The sequence below is a fragment of the Perca flavescens genome, chromosome 2 (assembly GCF_004354835.1).
Source record: "Perca flavescens isolate YP-PL-M2 chromosome 2, PFLA_1.0, whole genome shotgun sequence".
Lineage (NCBI taxonomy): Eukaryota > Metazoa > Chordata > Actinopteri > Perciformes > Percidae > Perca > Perca flavescens.
This window is the reverse complement of record NC_041332.1, coordinates 13,615,807-13,633,783: the sequence shown is the minus strand read 5'-3', so window position 1 is coordinate 13,633,783 and position 17,977 is coordinate 13,615,807. Positions and strand designations below refer to the sequence as shown.

At 40.3% G+C, this 17,977-nt stretch overlaps 1 protein-coding gene across 1 annotated transcript; it reads right to left on the bottom strand.

Annotated features, from left to right (window-relative positions):
- Window positions 1-1,229: 1,229 nt before the first annotated feature.
- tmc5 (transmembrane channel like 5) lies at window positions 1,230-16,981 on the bottom strand. The gene is made up of 20 exons (XM_028588612.1): window positions 16,911-16,981; window positions 15,928-16,136; window positions 15,282-15,359; window positions 9,990-10,106; window positions 9,776-9,878; window positions 9,271-9,352; window positions 8,901-9,161; window positions 8,163-8,305; window positions 7,888-8,032; window positions 6,087-6,239; window positions 5,704-5,867; window positions 5,351-5,426; window positions 5,158-5,257; window positions 4,963-5,050; window positions 4,775-4,850; window positions 4,120-4,253; window positions 3,742-3,915; window positions 2,126-2,204; window positions 1,897-1,990; window positions 1,230-1,789 (listed from the first exon to the last, which is right to left on the bottom strand). Exons 1-20 carry the CDS (start codon window positions 16,979-16,981, stop codon window positions 1,230-1,232), a joined length of 2,907 nt encoding a protein of 968 aa, XP_028444413.1.
- Window positions 16,982-17,977: the final 996 nt, after the last annotated feature.

Here is a 17,977-nt window from a genome sequence, read left to right as displayed (position 1 = left end):
GCTCCACCTGGTTCATTTTAACACTGCCTTAATTGCGTGTGTGTTGTTCATGTTGGTAGTCACAAAGCTTGAAGTCACAGAGGCCCTGGTCAGACCTGGCATTAACATGCGTTTTGGGTGATCCAGCCATAACTGGACAGCTGTAGGACACATATGGTCACATTCTTTTAGCAGGGTATATGCGAATGTGTCCTGGGCCACATTGATGGACAGCCTACTCAAGGGCCATAGGAGCTTCAAACCAGCTGATAACTGGAAAAAGTGGACATGAGCTAATCTCATGGATGAATGTGTTTTCCTCTGTTTGTGTAACCTACCACAACGATTTCAAAGAAATGTGAAGTATACCCATATAAATAGAGTGAGGGCCTCTTAGATGTAAAAGCCTTATTAAACATGCTTCAGTCAATCAATCAATAAATCAATGCAAATACAGTGTGACAGTTGGCCACTGTTTAACTGGTTTTCATTCAATAAAGCCACAGAGACTTACTGCAAACAATTTGTGGAGTGAAAGTGTACAGTATCTATGTACAGAGGAAGTTGTTTGTCATTTTTCTGTTGGATGTCATTTTTCTGTTGGATGTTCACTATCAGTGTGTTTGTAATTAATGAATAAAACATGTCTGGGGGGGATCTTTAATATAACCACTGGTCATTGTTTGATAAAACCTAAAACTCAATGCCTATTCTGTGGCATTGTATTCATACTCTCTACAGAGGGCAGTGTTGTCTTAACAGACCGTTTGTAAAATCACATTTCACTCAATTTATTGTGGTAAATGTACTTAAGTTAGCTGGCTTACTTTGGCAAACATACAGTAGTTTGGTTTCAAAAGCAATTTCTTAAAATGTATTGTAGTACAGCGGACAGTGACACATTTATTTTTGACTCTTTTATTTGTACCTAGTGTTCATTTACATTTCACAGAGAATATATACTATTCAGTATTAACAATTGGTGTTTATGATACAGAAATTACATTAGAAATGGCACAAAATCAGGCCTAGTTTATATATATATATCATACTCATTTATCTCACAAGGATTATATACATATATATGTCATAGAAACATACTATTAAAATATATTGGTAAAAAAAAAAAAAAAGGTGCATAAAGAGGTGGACCTGCACTCTCTTCTAGCCCTGCCACATCAGCTATCTTAGTACTTTGTTCTTTTGGATGTACAACGGGATTGAATGTATTGCAATTCTGACTCCTTTGGTCAGTAACCGTCATCGTACTCATTCTGGGCTTGCTGCCGGGCCAACATGGCCTGTATGAGAGCGCTGGAGCCAGCGGGAGATGGGTTTTGTGTGGGAGCTGGGACCCACTGAGGCCTGTCCTCTTCCTCTGCTATCTGCCTGGCCTGCATGACTTGCATCATAACACTTGACACAGAAGATGGCAGGTCATCTGCTCCGTCCTCCTCCTCTGCTCTCTGTCTGGCTTGCATCGCCTGTGCGACAGCGCTGGATGTGTTGATAGGATTTTCAGAAAAATCGGTGCTGTAGTATTCATCCGTCTCTTGACCCTCTGCCATCTGCCTGGCTTGCACGGCCTGTGAGAGGGCGCTGGAGGATGACAGGCGTTCATCTCCATCCTGGTCGTAAGCTCTCTGACGGGCCAACATGGCCTGAATCAGAGCGCTGGAGGTGGAGATGTCGGAGGGAACGGGCACTCCGCCAGTGTCGCGTCCCTCCTCCTCCTCTTCCAGCTGCTGGCGGGCGAGTAACGCCTGAACCATGGCGTTTGAGTTGGACTGACCGCCCAAGGAGTGTTCATCTAAACGTTTGGTGGGCTGAAGGACAGGAGAAAACATGCAGCGAGGTTGATAACAAATCTCAGGCGGAAAGGAGATTAGTTAGCATGGAAGAATGTTCACAACAAACCTTTTTTTTGAGTCTTCTGTTTGGATTTTTTATCAGGCTGACATTTCTGGAGGCTCTGGAGCTTGTCTAACAAGAAGGACTTGTCTTTCCCTTCCTGGCGAAAGGAAAATAAAGAGAAAACAGAGGAAGAGAGAGAAGGAATGAATTTCAAATGCGGCCATGTGATGAACAGGCATACAACATGGACAAACATACAAAGGCACAATTTTAAGAAAGTTCTAACACTCACATTAACAATCTGTTGTCTCAGTAGAACAATAAGCTGCTTGCGGCCCTGAGTGACTTGCCAGAAGATATATATGATGACTCTGAGTAGGAAAAATGATCATATAAATTACACAATAGATACAATTGTAAATGAATACACACACACTCACACTGTATGCACACATTGTTCCAGTCTGTATCAGCCTATGTTTTATTGTTTTATTAGTCAAATACAAGTCAGCAAGGACACTGCAACATTGTGACTGCTTGGTATGATGCAGTTTTTATGTTGCTGAATTGAGCACCATGTTTACCCTGCGTGACTGAATCACTGATGTACACTGCTTATTTAATGTCCTAGCAAACCTTAAAATCAATTATCTAAAAGGTTACTGCTTTGGACATGACAGACTATCACAATAGTACATACACAACACACCTAATGGACCATTTTGTTGACACATTGCCTCAGTTACTTAGTTTCTTAGTAAGATTTTTTAAAGCTATAGTGTGTAGTTTCTGTCACCCCCACTAAGTAATGACAACAACACTGTTGGCGCATCCACATGATACAGCCTTCAGTGATTACACACGCGCCCCCACCCCTCCTCCAAGCAGTTGCTAGTAGCTAAAGACGACACGGAGGATTAAAAACATGATGGACTCTTCAGAAGAGGTAATTATCTTCACTCGAGCGTCTGCACGGGAAAGTCACCGGACGCCACAATCTTCTGAACGTGGGTGGTGATGGCGCAGTGGATATGACATGTGACTTTGGTGTGGGCAATCCAGGTTTGATTCCCACTGCATAAATCAACCAATGTGTCCCTGAGCAAGACGCTTAACCCCTAGTTGCTCCAACGTTGCTCCGCATTTTACTTCTGAGATATATATATATAAAAGCGTCAGCTAAATGACATGTAATGTAACATAGCTATACTGAGAAAACATAGAGAGCTGTGTGGAGCTGATAGTCTTAACTAGCTTTGTAGCAACTCATTTGGCAATGGCTTCAATAATATCAAAACGTTACGCACTAAAGCTTAAATAATAATAATAATCTTCAGAATTATTTTTGATTCCATCAACACAAAACATACTGCACAATGTGCATGAGCCATGTATGGCTCATGCACAATTCATGTATGGCTCATATTCTATAAATATGTGTAACATAAGTACAGCCTGTAGGCCTACATATATTCAAAAACAAAATATCTAATTTCAGCATACTCATATTTTCAGCCACGCTAGCAGCGAGCCTCTATGACAATATTGGTCTGTCTGTCCTGACTGAAATTTCTCAACATCTATTAAAAAGCGTTGCCATGAAATTCTGTTCGGTGATCTCTTAACTTTTGCACCACGAGGTCAACATTCTGATTCATCCAATACTTTGATTTTGGGTGAGATTGAGGTGAGATTGTTTTTTCAACATTAAGAGTCACATCGGAGCTGCACATAATAATACAAGACAATAAACTGTGGTTTTTTTTTCTCCTGTTTGATCTGCAGGCCCAGAATGAGTGAAAATGTGTTTCGCTAAAGCTGATTCCGAACTGGACTTTATCCGCTTTAGCACAATCCATGCCTCACACACAACATATACACAACATAGCACCTGCACTATGCACTTACATGATGATGAGTGAGATAAGAAAGTAGAAGATTTCACTTTTGATGACATTTTGGTAGATCCATACGACCCACTGAGAACCAGGGATCCCCCCTAGATCATCTATCCAGACTCCAACCACACTGAAGGTGTTGTTGAGTCCCCGAAAAGGGCCGCACTGCTCTGAGGGAGTCAATCTAAAGAGCAGGACAAGGTGGACAAAACAAGACTCAGGTTCAGTTTGGGGGGAGGGGGGATTTGTGTACTGGTAAAGAGTGCAGCATGTGTCAAAAATTGGTATTGTTGGAGTTTTGTTACAATTTTGCTCTTGTAAAAATAATTCCAGGCTGTTATTGTGTTATTAAAGTTTATAATAGTCAAAATAGGTCATGTCCCCGTACATCCAGGCGGTGTATGCAACCATAGACAGGGCTCCCACAAAGCAGGGTAAGAAGAGGAGGGCGATGAAGATGGTTTGCATCTGAGCTGCTCTGCCTGATCGCCGCGGAGGCTGGCAGTTCCTGGTCAGGCTGACCTGGGGAAGTGGTAACAAAACACACTAACATGACCAAAGACACATAACTCGAAAACCAAATTTCCGCCCATTATTATTGCAATACCTCACGATATTATTAAAGTTTACAAAACCATGAGCTCATTTCAGCCTTACCTTCATATCTATTTCACTCCATTATAGAGAACACAAAGATCTCATCAGAGCTTTTAATGGCATTGCTTCAAAGGCCATCCCTCATGTTCATGAAACATTCAACAACACCAGATCCAGCCTGGGTCAAATTACCAATCGTACCAAACTCATTTACTCTAGGATTGATTGACCTTGCATGGTACAGTGCAACCGAAAGGTTTACTCCCTAAATCCCAAATCCTACCTGTTTTTTTTCATAACACAAAGTAAAGCATGCTGTCAGTGTGATGAAAGGATTTAAATCAATTATTGAACCAGGTGCACGTAACCTGAACCTAAAACAGTACATACTGGAGAGCGACTCGGGCTGCGATGGCATTGTATCTGCCTACGGCCGATTCATTTACCTTCTTTATGTAAAACAAGATGAACAATTTGAAGATCTGGATGGCAGGCAGCAGAGGAGAGAAGTAGATTCCAATCCTATGGAGAGAGGAGAATGTTTAGTAGTAAATAGTAAATAGCACTGAGACCAGGAGTGATTTTAATTCCACTGAGTTGGTACATCCTGTAGTAAGTGTTGTATTGTTCTTACCAAGCCAGAGTCTGTGCGTAGATGAGTTCAAGAACATTTCTGGCTACGTCAAACTCTGGAACCCCCAGACGTGGTAGTAGTCGTGTCCCAATCACACTGTTACAGAGAAATTATAAATATGAATTACATCTGAGGTTATACCTACGCCATTTCTATGATTGTGAAGAATACAAACACACTGAAAGTGTGTAACTCACTTGCTAAGAAACTCTCCAAAGAAGGATCCCAACATCAGAAAAAGGAAATCAAAAATGACCAGACGGTACAAAGCCTGTCCCACCATGGACTCCCAACACTGTAGAGAACACAGTAGGTTCATGAATGACTGTCTAAACCAATGTCTATTGGTGAAACTAGGCAATTAAGGGTTAATCCCTGTCAAACATACCGAAAACTTCTTTGCCACCACATTCATCCAGTAATAACACAATACAGCCAGAATGGACATCTTGAGTAAGACATTTCTGTGGGAAAACAGAAAAAAAGATTTCAAGCATTATTGACACTTAAAAGAAAAAATTTGACATTTTGGGAAATATGCTTATTTGCTTTCTTGCTGAGGGTTGGATGAGAAGATTGATTCCACTCTTGTGTGTGAGTATAGTATCAATCTTCTCATCTCATTCTCAGCAAGAAAGCAAATAAGTGCATTTCACAAAATGTCTTAACTCCTTCTAAAATACATTTTCCTCCATCTTATGTCCTTTAATTCATGTACTATATGTGTCCGTGCTGTCTAACCTGACTACCAGAGCGTAGATCTGTCTGCGATGGCTGGAGTAGTGCTCAAACTTGTTGAAGAGGGAGTAGAAGAGTGGGACAACCAGGTTCATCAGAGACACCACAAAGGGAACCAGGAGAGTCTGTGCCTCCTGCAGCAGAGACCAGTTGGCAGCATCTGTTGCCTGCTATAAAGATAAAAGATGGAAGTCAGCTTAAGATAAGTTAGACAACGAACACTGTGTGCAATGAAATTAACAAAACCCTGCGCTGCTGAGTTGCAAGTTTATTATGCATGCTGATATGGATTTTAAAGACCTAATACTAACAGAAAGTTAACCTATGCAGTTTCTCTACAAATGCAAACAAACTAAAGACTAATTATTTCACCTTGTGTAGCCTACCTGCTGTTCGTATTGGCAGAGATAATAGATGCTAGCTCCACAGCCAACAGTCAAGCCGGTGGAGAGGAGCCAGAAACCCAGATAAACCCCAAAGTGCTTCAGCTTTTCAGAGAGGGTTAGCAGCTCCCTCTGGGCCTTCTCTGACAAAGACTCCTGAAGAGATGGCAAGAGGACAAACATGGTGATGAAAAGTAATTAATGTGTCTTTAAACAGGAATTAACATCTAAGAGGTCTGAGATTTGTTGAAAGCTTTTTGTGAAAATATAAATTACAACCACAGCTGATATCTGAAACTACAAAGCATAGAGTATACCAAGTAGAAATATTAATTAATTATGTACAGTATATATTAAACAAGTTCCAAGTATATTTCATGATATGTATGTGAAATGATCCGGTAACACATTACAATAAGGTACATAAAAATATAGGTAGTTCCTGAGGAACGAATGAGTAATGAATGGTTTGATTAGTTACTAATTGACTGATTCAAGCACTAATGTTTAGTTACTGATAAACAGAATGGTAGCTACTGTTAAATGAATGAGTAACGAATGGTTAGTTAAGTCAAGTCAAGTCAAGTTTATTTATATAGCACATTTAAAACAACCAGTTGACCGAAGTACTGTACAAATTGAAGAGCACAACACAAGCACTAAAATCAAGCAAAAGGAGTAAAAAAGAAAAAAAAGCAATAAATGCAAAAAAACAAAATACAGTACAATATCATATTAAGATAAGTTAAAGGAACACGACGACTTATTGGGAATTTAGCTTATTCACCGTAACCCCCAGAGTTAGACAATCCATACATACCCTTCTCATCTCAGTGCATGCTGTAAGGCTGTCTGACGGCTCCAGCGGCATCAGGCCGAACAGAACATGCAGGTGAATGGTTCCAGCAATCCTACTGCTCCGAATAAGTGACAAAATAACGCCAACATGTTCCTATTTACATGTTGTGATTTGTAGAGTTACAGCGTGTACAAAAAACAACATAACATGAGACACAGCCATCTTCTAACTGTAAACAAACCGGGAACTATATTCTCAGGCGGAAGAATATAGTACTTGGGCGGAGTGATATGCTCGCAGCAAGCCTGTCTGAGAATATAGTTCCCGCTTTGTTTACTGTTAGAAGATGGCTGTGTCTCATGTTACGTTGTTTTTTGTACACGCTGTGACTCTACAAATCACAACACGTAAATAGGAACATGTTGGCGTTATTTTGTCACTTTTGTCACAATTCGGAGCAGTAGGCTAGTTGGAACCAGTTACCTGCAGGATCTGTGCTGGGCTAAGCTAATGCTGGAACCGTCAGACAGCCTTACAGCACGCACGGAGATGAGAAGGGTATGTATGGACTTGTCTTACTCTGGGGGTTACGGTGAATAAGCTAAATTCCCAATAAGTCGACGTGTTCCTTTAAGAATTAACTACCATTGGTAGGTGGTTGTTAATCATTAATGAATGATAAGTTAAGCATTAACTACCATTAATGCTTGAATCAGTCAATCATTAGCTAACCATTCGTTACTCATTCTTTCAACAGTAGCTACCAGTCTGTTTACCAGTAACTAATCAGTGCTTGAATTAGTCAATCAGTAACTAATCATCAACTAACCATTTGTTACTCATTCATTCCTCATTCGTTCCTTATCCGTTCCTCAGTAACTACCTACATTTTTGTGTACCTCATTGTAAAGTGTTACTAATGATCCTATAATGAAACACCTCTCTCTTTGCTCACTTGGTGTCTTGATTGACAAAAGTGGGTCTATAACAGACACTAATAGTCACCTTGAGTTGGACACGTAGATTATTCTTGCGCTGTCTCACTGCTTTCTCATTGGTAATACTAAAATCCCAGCTGCTCAGAAGTTGCCATGCTTTGTTTGAAGATGGGTCTGCTAGTACATAGTTCTTCTTGAATGAGCTGGCCATGCTGGGTGAGGAAAATAGGTACCATGATTTTTGTTTGTATTCAAACTTCTGTTAAACAAGGAAAATTCAAGGAAATGTACAATAAACCCAAAATATTGGGATCTACATTCCATAGTTACAACTGGACTGACCTAAAGATAAGTGCAATTCCACACAGAACCATGTAGATTGCAATGGTGAAGAAATAGGCCAGCTGCATGTTGTACTCCACCGGCCCCTTTAGGGTTTCATTGCTGTAGCCACCATAGTACATGACAGTGTATTGGAAATAACCCTGGACAAAACAAAACACATTTACTATGCATTGAACAAAAATATTGTTACTGTATTTTTGGCCACTTGTGAGCAGCGCAACTGGCTGTAAACGGAACATTGACAAGTTAGAAAACAGTTGCCTATTGACACATCCAGCAGACACAGAGTAACAATGATAGTCATTTGGAGTTTAAGTTCTGGAAAAATGTACATCCAATATCTACTCTTCTTTTAGTTCTATTTTGGTCACCATCAACTCCTGAGGGCAATATCTGGTTCTTTAGCAACTAAATATGCTCCACTATGTTCACCAGCTAGTTGCCAACTGTGTCTGCCACTTGGTGATTGGCAGGTAGTGTTGCAGAAAACCAAAACAATGAGCTGAAAGATGCTAAAAAAAAGGCTGGGTAAAGCTGAGGGGAACTGCAGTTGGGTGATAATTCTTTGTGGGGTCATCCATAAAAGCGTCTCTTTAACATAACACATCATTTCATAAATTATTAATTCAAAAATATTGATTAAAGCAGCTTCCAATTGCATGTACATATTTGAGATAATTTGAACATTTGTGGCTTTACAAAAAGGTATGTGGTGTGGTAAGAGCCTCCACTTACAGCTCCAGTCAGTATCTCCAGTCCTCTGAAGCTCACATTGGGAGGTATGTTGGGTGAGGGGTCAAAAACAAGCAGCGGGATGGTGATGAAGCCAAAGTTGACCAGGAAGGAGAAAATGTTGAACATAAGTAGCCACTTGAGGAACACGAAATAAGAGAGGACACTGGTTCCAAAAGTGCCACCAATCTCTTTCATGATGCCATGCCACAGCTCCAGGGTCTGCCTGGCTGACCTTAAACTGTAGCCGCACCTGCGGAAAGACTGAGAGAACAGCTTGTGACAGTAAGCATTTAAACATAGGTTATTAATCAGATGGCTGTACTCAAAATGACTTGTTTAAGTATGGCGTTGCAGCATATTGTTTACTTACCAGTGACACATTCTCAGAGCAATCTGCGAAACATGTGAACTGGCGAGATTGCTTGGAAGACTTAAACGCCAGCACTTGGCTCCTGTGGAAGTCATTTAGAACATACGGTACTGTTATTTGGTGTGATAATGAAATTAGTGCCATAATCTACAGTGGATGACCAGGGCAAATGCGCTACAACGCCCCAAAAAACTTCCATTAGGGAAAATGTGCAATAGATTGATATATAGATGAAATATGACACAACGCTGGAGAAAAAACATTGGACTTTCTGACATTTTTAATAGTTTCTTATGTAATGTACCTTGATACAAAAGAGCAGTGTGTGTTTGTGCACATTTAGCTTTTCCTCCAGTTATCTATATTGCAACACAGTATCACCTTGTTTTTGTATCCTTATCTTATGGCTCTCAACAGGGTGCAATGGTTAACTCAGTGCCTAGAATGATGCTGACAACAAAGCTCATAACCTTTGACAATGACTGCTTGTCAGATCAAAACCCACCTGATATGTTTCTTTTCGTCAACGCTCATCGGAAGGTCCCGAATGGCCAAAATTCGGTCTCGTGTTGACAGGGCAACGAGCTCCTTGACCAGGTTCTGTTCCTCTGTCACACACAAGACACAAGATAAGCTCTTGCTGTTATCTTTACACAGACTACCATGCACAATGTAGATCAGGTGTCACACTTCACATCACAATCCGACACCTGCCTTACCATTCTCCATCTCGTTCCTGATGGCGTCCTCTGTGAAGGCTATATGGGTAGGATTACCGTTAGGAAACATGCTCATCCTTCTCATTGTAATTCCCCTCCATCTCATTGTCATGTTACCTGGACAAACAAAAACGTGAAGAGTTGAATGTGTTTTGCTGTTTGGCATAGGTCAAGGCCTTTTTTTCTATGAGCTTGATATATAAAAATAAACTCAAGGGGAAGAAGGTTGGCGTTTTTTAAAAATGTAACACCTGCAGCTACTCCCACATGTAAACATTCACTCTCCCACCCCACAGCTTGACAGAGATTTAATTTTGTCTCTTTATATTTTCCTGATTAACTACTTTCAGTTATTGTAAAAGTGCTAATGTGGGTGCTAATATTCCACTGACTTTACATTATCTTTACTGCTGATCAGTGACGGACTGGTAATCTAGCATTTGGGCAGATACCAGAGGGGCCACGGGCCCTCGTGGACCGTTTGGGCCGGCTGGCCAATCAGAGAGCTGCATGATTGTCACAGCCACACGGCCCATGATGTGGCCATACGTCAATGGATGCGGCCCCTTAATTGTAAAACGGCAGTCCATAGCATTTCTCTCGGGCCCCCTTCAAGCATCAATAACAAAGTTCTTTGGTCATCTAGGAACCATAATTCCTAAAATCCCTCACACCTACTGTTGCTGTTATCTGATCAGTATTTGTACCACATATGATTCTCTTCATATTACTCATGGTTGCCCTCTACAGTCACAAACTTTTACATCAGTCTGTATTGTTTTGTAGCGAAATTACTTACTTACTCAGATCAGATGTTCAAAAACGTGCATGGTTTGAAATAAAACACATCTACCTGCATTTTCTTTATTTTACTATTTGTTTGCAAAAGTTAAAATGAAGCAATGCCTTATGCGAATGTCAAGACGGAATCACGTTGCCCGCGTCAGCGTGGTTGTTGTCGGAAGTTGAAGATTGGAACTTGAAGTTGGAAGTCGGAAGATATTGAATGAAAAAATGAAAAAACACAAGGGGGGAGCGGAGAAAAAAAGAGAGAAATACAAGAGAGCACTGTTGGCTGACGGTGAAAAATGCTGCAAACTAACAGATTTATTTTTAAAATCAAGTGCAGCTTCAGCTAGCACAAGTGCTAATACTACTAGCAATGTTAGCGTTAACGACACATTTGAGCCAGCACACCAGGGAGAAAATGACACTGAGGAATATGAGGAAGAACAAAACAAGGAAGAAGAGGATGAACAGACCATAGACAGTATATAATGGACCAATAGACCCCGTTGCTCTGGACGGAGACCAGTGAAGGCTATTAGAAGCACTTTTCCGGTGATGGCCAGCTTTACTGTGCAGCCTCCAACTGAGAGAATGTGATGTGAGCAACGTGTCTGAAAGTTGTAAGTCTTCTGGTAGCTGTGCCAAGAGAAATCTCAATCATTCCCAATCTTACAGATACGGAGACTGTAGGTGTATGTAAGGAGATAACATGGGCACAGGCTAATTATTGATCACTAACATGCTAGTTAACATTAGTAAATAAACCTAAACATCTCATGTAAGTCGAAACTGCCTGCGAGCTTCTCCTGTACTATACGGTAATTCCTCTACTATGCGACAGTAAATCACTTGGTTATGACACAATCGTTAGCTTATTTTTACAAAAACGTCTGCTACGGAGCCATAACGTGAGGTACAAGGTAATGAAGCCTTTTATACATTGTCGTGTTTCTTTGGAACTAAACAATGGACAAATAGAGTCTTTAAACGCTTCAGATGTAAAGTTATTCGCAGTCAAGTGACGTAAAAAAAAAAATGGCGGTCAGCGGAATGCTAACAGGAGGTGATGGCCAGTTAGCAACAAAATGGCGCCATGATGGCTCGAGTTCTGAAGCGAAGCTTACCCTCTTGGAACAGACAGACAACACATATGGATTACCAGCAACAGAGGTGACCAATGCTGCAGGAGGCGGGAGTGTAGCAAAAGGTACAGTGGCTACTTCAGAGGATCAGATCAACTATTTCAGTTGGCCAAACTCCACTACATTGAACTTGTTTTTCAAGTTTCATCCAAATTATTTGGCTGATGATGCAAATATCATGAAGGCATTTAGCCGTAAAGATGGATCACAACGCAGATGGGTCAGCTATAGCGCTGAGAAGCATTCTCTCTTTTGTGTTGTCTGTCTAGCTTTCTCAAAAAAGACTGAGACAAATCCTTTCATGAACGGATGTAACGACTGGAGACATATACATCAGAGGCTAAACGAGCATGAAAAAATCGCTACCCATATGGACTGTGTTAAGGCATACTTCTCATGGATAAATCTCACAGACCTAAGATCTCTGATTGATACTAACCAAATGACAGAATTCCGAGAACAAGTGCACAAAAGGCGTCAAGTTTTAGATCGGGTAGTGGACATAGTAAAACTGATCGGGAAGCGCGGGCTCAGCTATCGCGGTAATAAGACTGAATCTACACGGTCGTTATCTGACATGTCTGTTGACCACGGGAACTTTCTGGAGATACTTTTGCTGCTCAATAAATATGACAGCTGTTTACATCAACACGTTCAGGAGTGTATTGAGAAGAGCAGGGAAGGACACGGAAGAGGTTCTTTTGTGACATTAATGTCCAAAACCACAGTCAATTCTGTCATTGAGGCTATCCGGCAGCTTATTAAAGAGAGGCTTTCTTCTGACGTCATCCGAGCCAAAATGTATTCAGTGCAAATCGACTCAACAAAGGACTTGACAGCTAAAGATCAGCGCAGTGTCATTGTCCGCTATGTCACTGACACTATCCATGAGAGGCTCATCGCAATCGTTCAGTGTGAATCCTCAACAGGAGAGGACTTTCTGAACCTGCTCCAACACACGTTGGAGTCTTGTGGCATAGACATGAAGAACTGCATTGGGAATGCAACGGATGGGGCCACTAATATGCAAGGGACATACAAGGGGTTCTCTGCTTGGCTGTCCAAAGAATCCCCAGGCCAAGTCCATGTTTGGTGCTACACCCACTATTGCGGCTGTAAGCAGTCCAAAAGGTGCTGCCGCGAGGGGCTAAACACTGAGAGATACACACTGTGACGCGCTCGAGATTGTATTGCAATGATTTTTTATTCTTCTTCTTCCACACGTAAAATACACTTAGCACTGCAGTTACCAAATGTAATTGTTACCTGGTGAGTAGAATAATTGCGTTCATGCAGCGTGATGCGGTCAACAAAAGTGTTTGCTCCCAAGCTCACCCCCTCTCTGTCAATGCCCAAAAACCCAGGTGCACAGGTGAAGCAAACAAATAGACTATCACTTCCGCTCAAACCGCGATAAAACGCCCACCACCCACAACATCAAAGCACAACACAATAATAAACAAACAACATGAATAATACCATAAACAACAGCCAATATGTGGCTCCTACACCCACGTACTTAATCTGGTTATGGCCGAAACGACAAGTGTCGTTATAGCAGCATCATCATTGTTTACTTTGCTTAATGACATTGCGGTTTTTTTCCGTGACTTCTATCGGCGGATGAACACTTGGGAAGGTGTCAGCCAGGACCCCAAGCAGAGACGGGTTTCGTTGATAGGTGAGCCTCAAAACCCAAGCTCGCGGAAATGCGTGATATCAAGAGAATCATATGTGGTATGAATACTGATCAGATTACAGCAACAGTAGGTGTGAGGGATTTGAGGAATTATGGTTCCTAGATGACCAAAGAACTTTATTATTGATGCTTGAAGGGGGGCCGAGAGAAATGCTATGGACCGCCGTTTTACAATTACGGGGCCGCATCATGGGCCACGTGGCTGTGACAATCATGCAGCTCTCTGATTGGCCAGCAGGCCCAAACGGCTCACAAGGGCCCGAGGCCCCTCTGGCATCTGCCCAAATGCCAGATTACCAGTCCGTCACTGTACTAAAATGACAACTGTCATTCATAAGTAGTATGAAAATGCTTAATAATACAGTCTGCAAATTACAGTGTTATTAAATTACACAAACAAAACGAAACTAAACTAGTCCAACAAGTCTACAGCCATGCTAGCAGCTCTGTGAGTGTGTAATTAGACACAGCAGTGCTCTAAACTAAATGCTAGTACTCACAATGACAATGCTAACATGCTACTGTTTAGCTGACATAATGTTTACTACTTTAGTTTAGCATGTAATATTGCTACCATTTGCTCATTAGCATTGAACAAATAAAAAATGTGGCTGGAAATGTCTTGATAGGCATTTGGACATAAACCAAAGTATTGGACAAATTAAAATGTTGAACTGATGATGGCGCTGATGATGGCGCTACACAGAAAGTGAAGGTACTGTATCACCGAAGGTATCACAGTTCATCCTGAGAAATATGTGATTGTTTAAACATAATTTCATGGCAATCTATCTAATAGTTTCAGTTTCATTCTGGACTGAAATGGTGAGTCATAAATACTGTACGTAGATCTCAATTCAAGAAATTGTGGTTCCAATTGCAGCAAGTCTAAAACTTGACCCAGGTAAGATTGCTGCCAAATGGTTCCATCTCGGAATGGCAAGTGAGAGTGACAGATCATATTATGTGTTGTTTCATATGTATGATCATGTTTCTCCAAATGCTCTGTATAGTTTCTATTTTTTACTCCATATTATATTATATTATATTATATATCTTATTATTTATTTCTGTTACTTTTTTACTTATACATATGTATCTATGTTGTTTCTATTGTTCTGCTGCAACAACAGAATTTCCCCATTGGGGATCAATAAAGGTGTATTTTATCTTACCTTATCTTATGCTGCTTTTATGGCTAAAAATGTCATGTTAAACACATAAGCTGAAAGCTAAAGATGTAGTCATTGTACAATAATTTTGGTTACAGTACAGCACAAAGGACACATTGCATTTAACCTTTCACTAAATGTCCACTTTTCCTTTTTACAGACACATTTCCTTTAGATTATGTCTTTCACAACCTTTTCCACACAACCCCTTAACTCTGTTTATTTTCTTGGCCAACTTCCTTGTCTCCCTTGTCATTTGATGTTGTGCGTAGCGCCATTAATAATTATCCAAAGTTGATTGATAATCAACTTTGATAAGTTGATTGATAATCAACTTAAGTCAATAGTTCAACATAAATGTCACATTTATTTCGAAATGATTGCCTTGTAATGCACTAAACAACTTTGTGTGTTTAGCGATACCACAGCAACAGCCTACAACTATGAAAAGAAACTACTATCCATGGAGTAAGATTAGTTTAACCATTACCTGACGGTGCAGAAGGAAGGCGGACAGAAGTGGATCGATCATACTGAGAGCCAGGTGGGATTTGGAAGGTGCTGTGATCTGAATAAAAGTGAAGAGATAGAGTAGAAGTATCAACAAAAGTGTCACTAAGCAACACATAGAGGCACATAATGTGAGCCAAATGACATAGTCTAAGTAGTCAACAACAAATTTTCTACGACAGATTACAGAGAGTATAGACAATAAAATGCATACACAGACTTAATAGTGTTCTATAGTTAAGTGACTCTCAAAGTGAGGTCTGTGGACACCGACTATAGATTAATTCCTTTAATTTATCGTGATAAAAAATTGTGTTTTATTTTACAAAAGGCTTCATATCTCAACAAATATTTAAATTTTTAAATCTATTATAGTTCATAGATTACATTATAATCTAAAGAATCTATTACTCTTAGAATCTGCAAATATGTTTAATACAAATTTGTTAAAAAAATAGAACTGGACGCACTCATCTCACTAAGATACTTAGAAATGATGTCTCTTGCATTGTTCTTTCACATATCTAAGACTGCAGGTCTGGTATGTTCTCTATCTTGTAAGGAGTCCTTGGCCAGAAAAAAGATTGAGAACATCGGCCCTAGTTATATTTAGCTTGGCCACTCACTGAGGTCATGCTGCCATGAAGGACTCCCGGGGCGCGTTGACATGAGGCCCATGGGGATGCTTTCCCTCCCTTTCCAGCTCTCCTCCTGCCAGCCCCCCCAAGGTACTCTGCCTGCAACATCATCACTGCTGGTCGGACCAGTCGAGTAATGTGCGACTGCCCTGTCATCCCCAGCATAGGGGTTAGTGTGGTGGGTTTTGCTGGAAGACCTAGAGACCACACGGAACAAATAATGTGTGACGTGAGAGGTAGATCATTGAGGTCATACACTTTATGATACTTAAGAGCACTGTGGTTATCAATTCAAAGAAAGGAACTGGAATTTCAAGTCATCAAGATCCTAATCAGTAATTAAGTGTCATAGATATGACTAACATGGAGGTGAGGTTTTTTTCCCCCTGTAGGTAATTTTAAGGATACATATTGTAAGAAGTGAGATTTCCAAGTCTAGTGGCTATATAAATACTGTGAAAGTATTAAAAAAACACTCAACTCCTCATCCTCAGAGAAATGCACACAGCCCATATTCAGAAATACAGGTATATACAGACAGAAAGGATGACAAAATAATGTTGTTTTGAACATTTAAATATGTTCTAGCAGAAACCCATAATACAAGTATGAACCTGAAAGTCAGTATAATATGGAACCTTTAAGTTTTTGAGACCAATAAACATGAAGTTTACTGTCATGTTTTTGAGTCTTTAGACCTTAAAGTGTTTACCCAAAAGGTGAAAAATAAATTTAATCACTCTTACAGCCTGGAACATAGCCAAGATAAATACCACACAGCAGTCAATTCCTTGAAGACATCCTGTTCATTTTTCATACATGACATGCCCTTTGAAGTTCAAACACAACCCTCACTCAAATACATTCCTTGATAAATTAAAATGAGGGAAGCAATTTTTTTCAGGATAAATGGTTCACTCATGCACATTTGAAGACAAAACCACATTTTATGTTATTACATTAGCACAAACCTATCAATTTCCAGAGTCTCGCTGTCATGGTAGGCAGGGTTGAAGAATGCTCCGTTGCTGTAACTTGTCATGAAATCCTTCAAATTGATCCTTTGGCTCTTCTTTGGAGACAACAGCTCACCCTGTCGCAGTCGCTCTTCAATCTTTTGATGTGTGTACAGTCCAGTTCCAGTAATAAACTGCAAAACAATTGCTCTTTAGATGACTATAGTAGTGTTAAGTTATCATGAGAAATATAAGAGTGTATGCCTTCGTTACATGTTGTATTGAGGCTTCAGTTACTACGTCAACTTTAATATTACCTAAACAAGTAGCATAACGTATTGAGGCCAAGTGCCTTTCTGTGCTCAGAGTGACAGCTACTTTGTCAGGGCAAAGCATGCGTAATTTAATCTCTGGGTCCCATCCTTATCTGTTCATCATTAATTCATACATTAGTGTTGGTTTCCACCACATAGTCTATGGTTCTCACACAGAGCCACTGAAGCATGGCAGAATAGGAAAATCTCTTAATGAACAGAAAACTACAGTCTGACAAATCAACAATGGAAGTTAGAAAGAAACAGCTCCTACAGTGGGACTACAAATAGAGCGTGCGCGGATATAGGCTGTCATAGATTTACTACACTGTGCAGATAATGACAAAGCCGGATGAGTTATATTCTGTTCTGTTGTCAAACACTGCTTACCTGGCAAATTTGTTGTGATGTTAGGAGAATTTAGAGAAGATAGTCCAGACAAAAATGTTGTAGAGTGGCAGATGCTTAGAGCCTTTAAAGAGTCTTTTTAGCAGTCCATGCAGACCAAGCCTGAGAAATGATCTGTGAATCAGCCTGAGAACCACCGTCAGTAAAAATAAAACAGACTGTCTGGCTACCAGGAAATGTGTGTGCTGACATATAAAGGTAAAAGTCCACTGCTCCTAAATTGGTCATGTAAATCCCATATGAACACTTGTGTTGTGACAAAAATAATTAAACCTCTAAGGTTGCAATTTTAATTGGCTTCCTTATTAGGACTTAGGTGTGTGTCAAAGAGTCCATGTTGTATCTACAGTACATCTGTAT

Excerpts from the sequence above, each read along its gene's own strand:
- tmc5 (XM_028588612.1), bottom strand. The coding sequence starts at position 16,981 with ATGACAAGTTACAGCAACGGAGCATTCTTCAACCCTGCCTACCATGAC. Across the intron at positions 8,033-8,162 it reads GGAATTGCACTTATCTTTAG|CATGGCCAGCTCATTCAAGA; the intron begins GTCAGTCCAGTT and ends TTCCTCACCCAG. Across the intron at positions 1,790-1,896 it reads ACAGAAGACTCAAAAAAAAG|ATGAACACTCCTTGGGCGGT; the intron begins GTTTGTTGTGAA and ends CCAAACGTTTAG.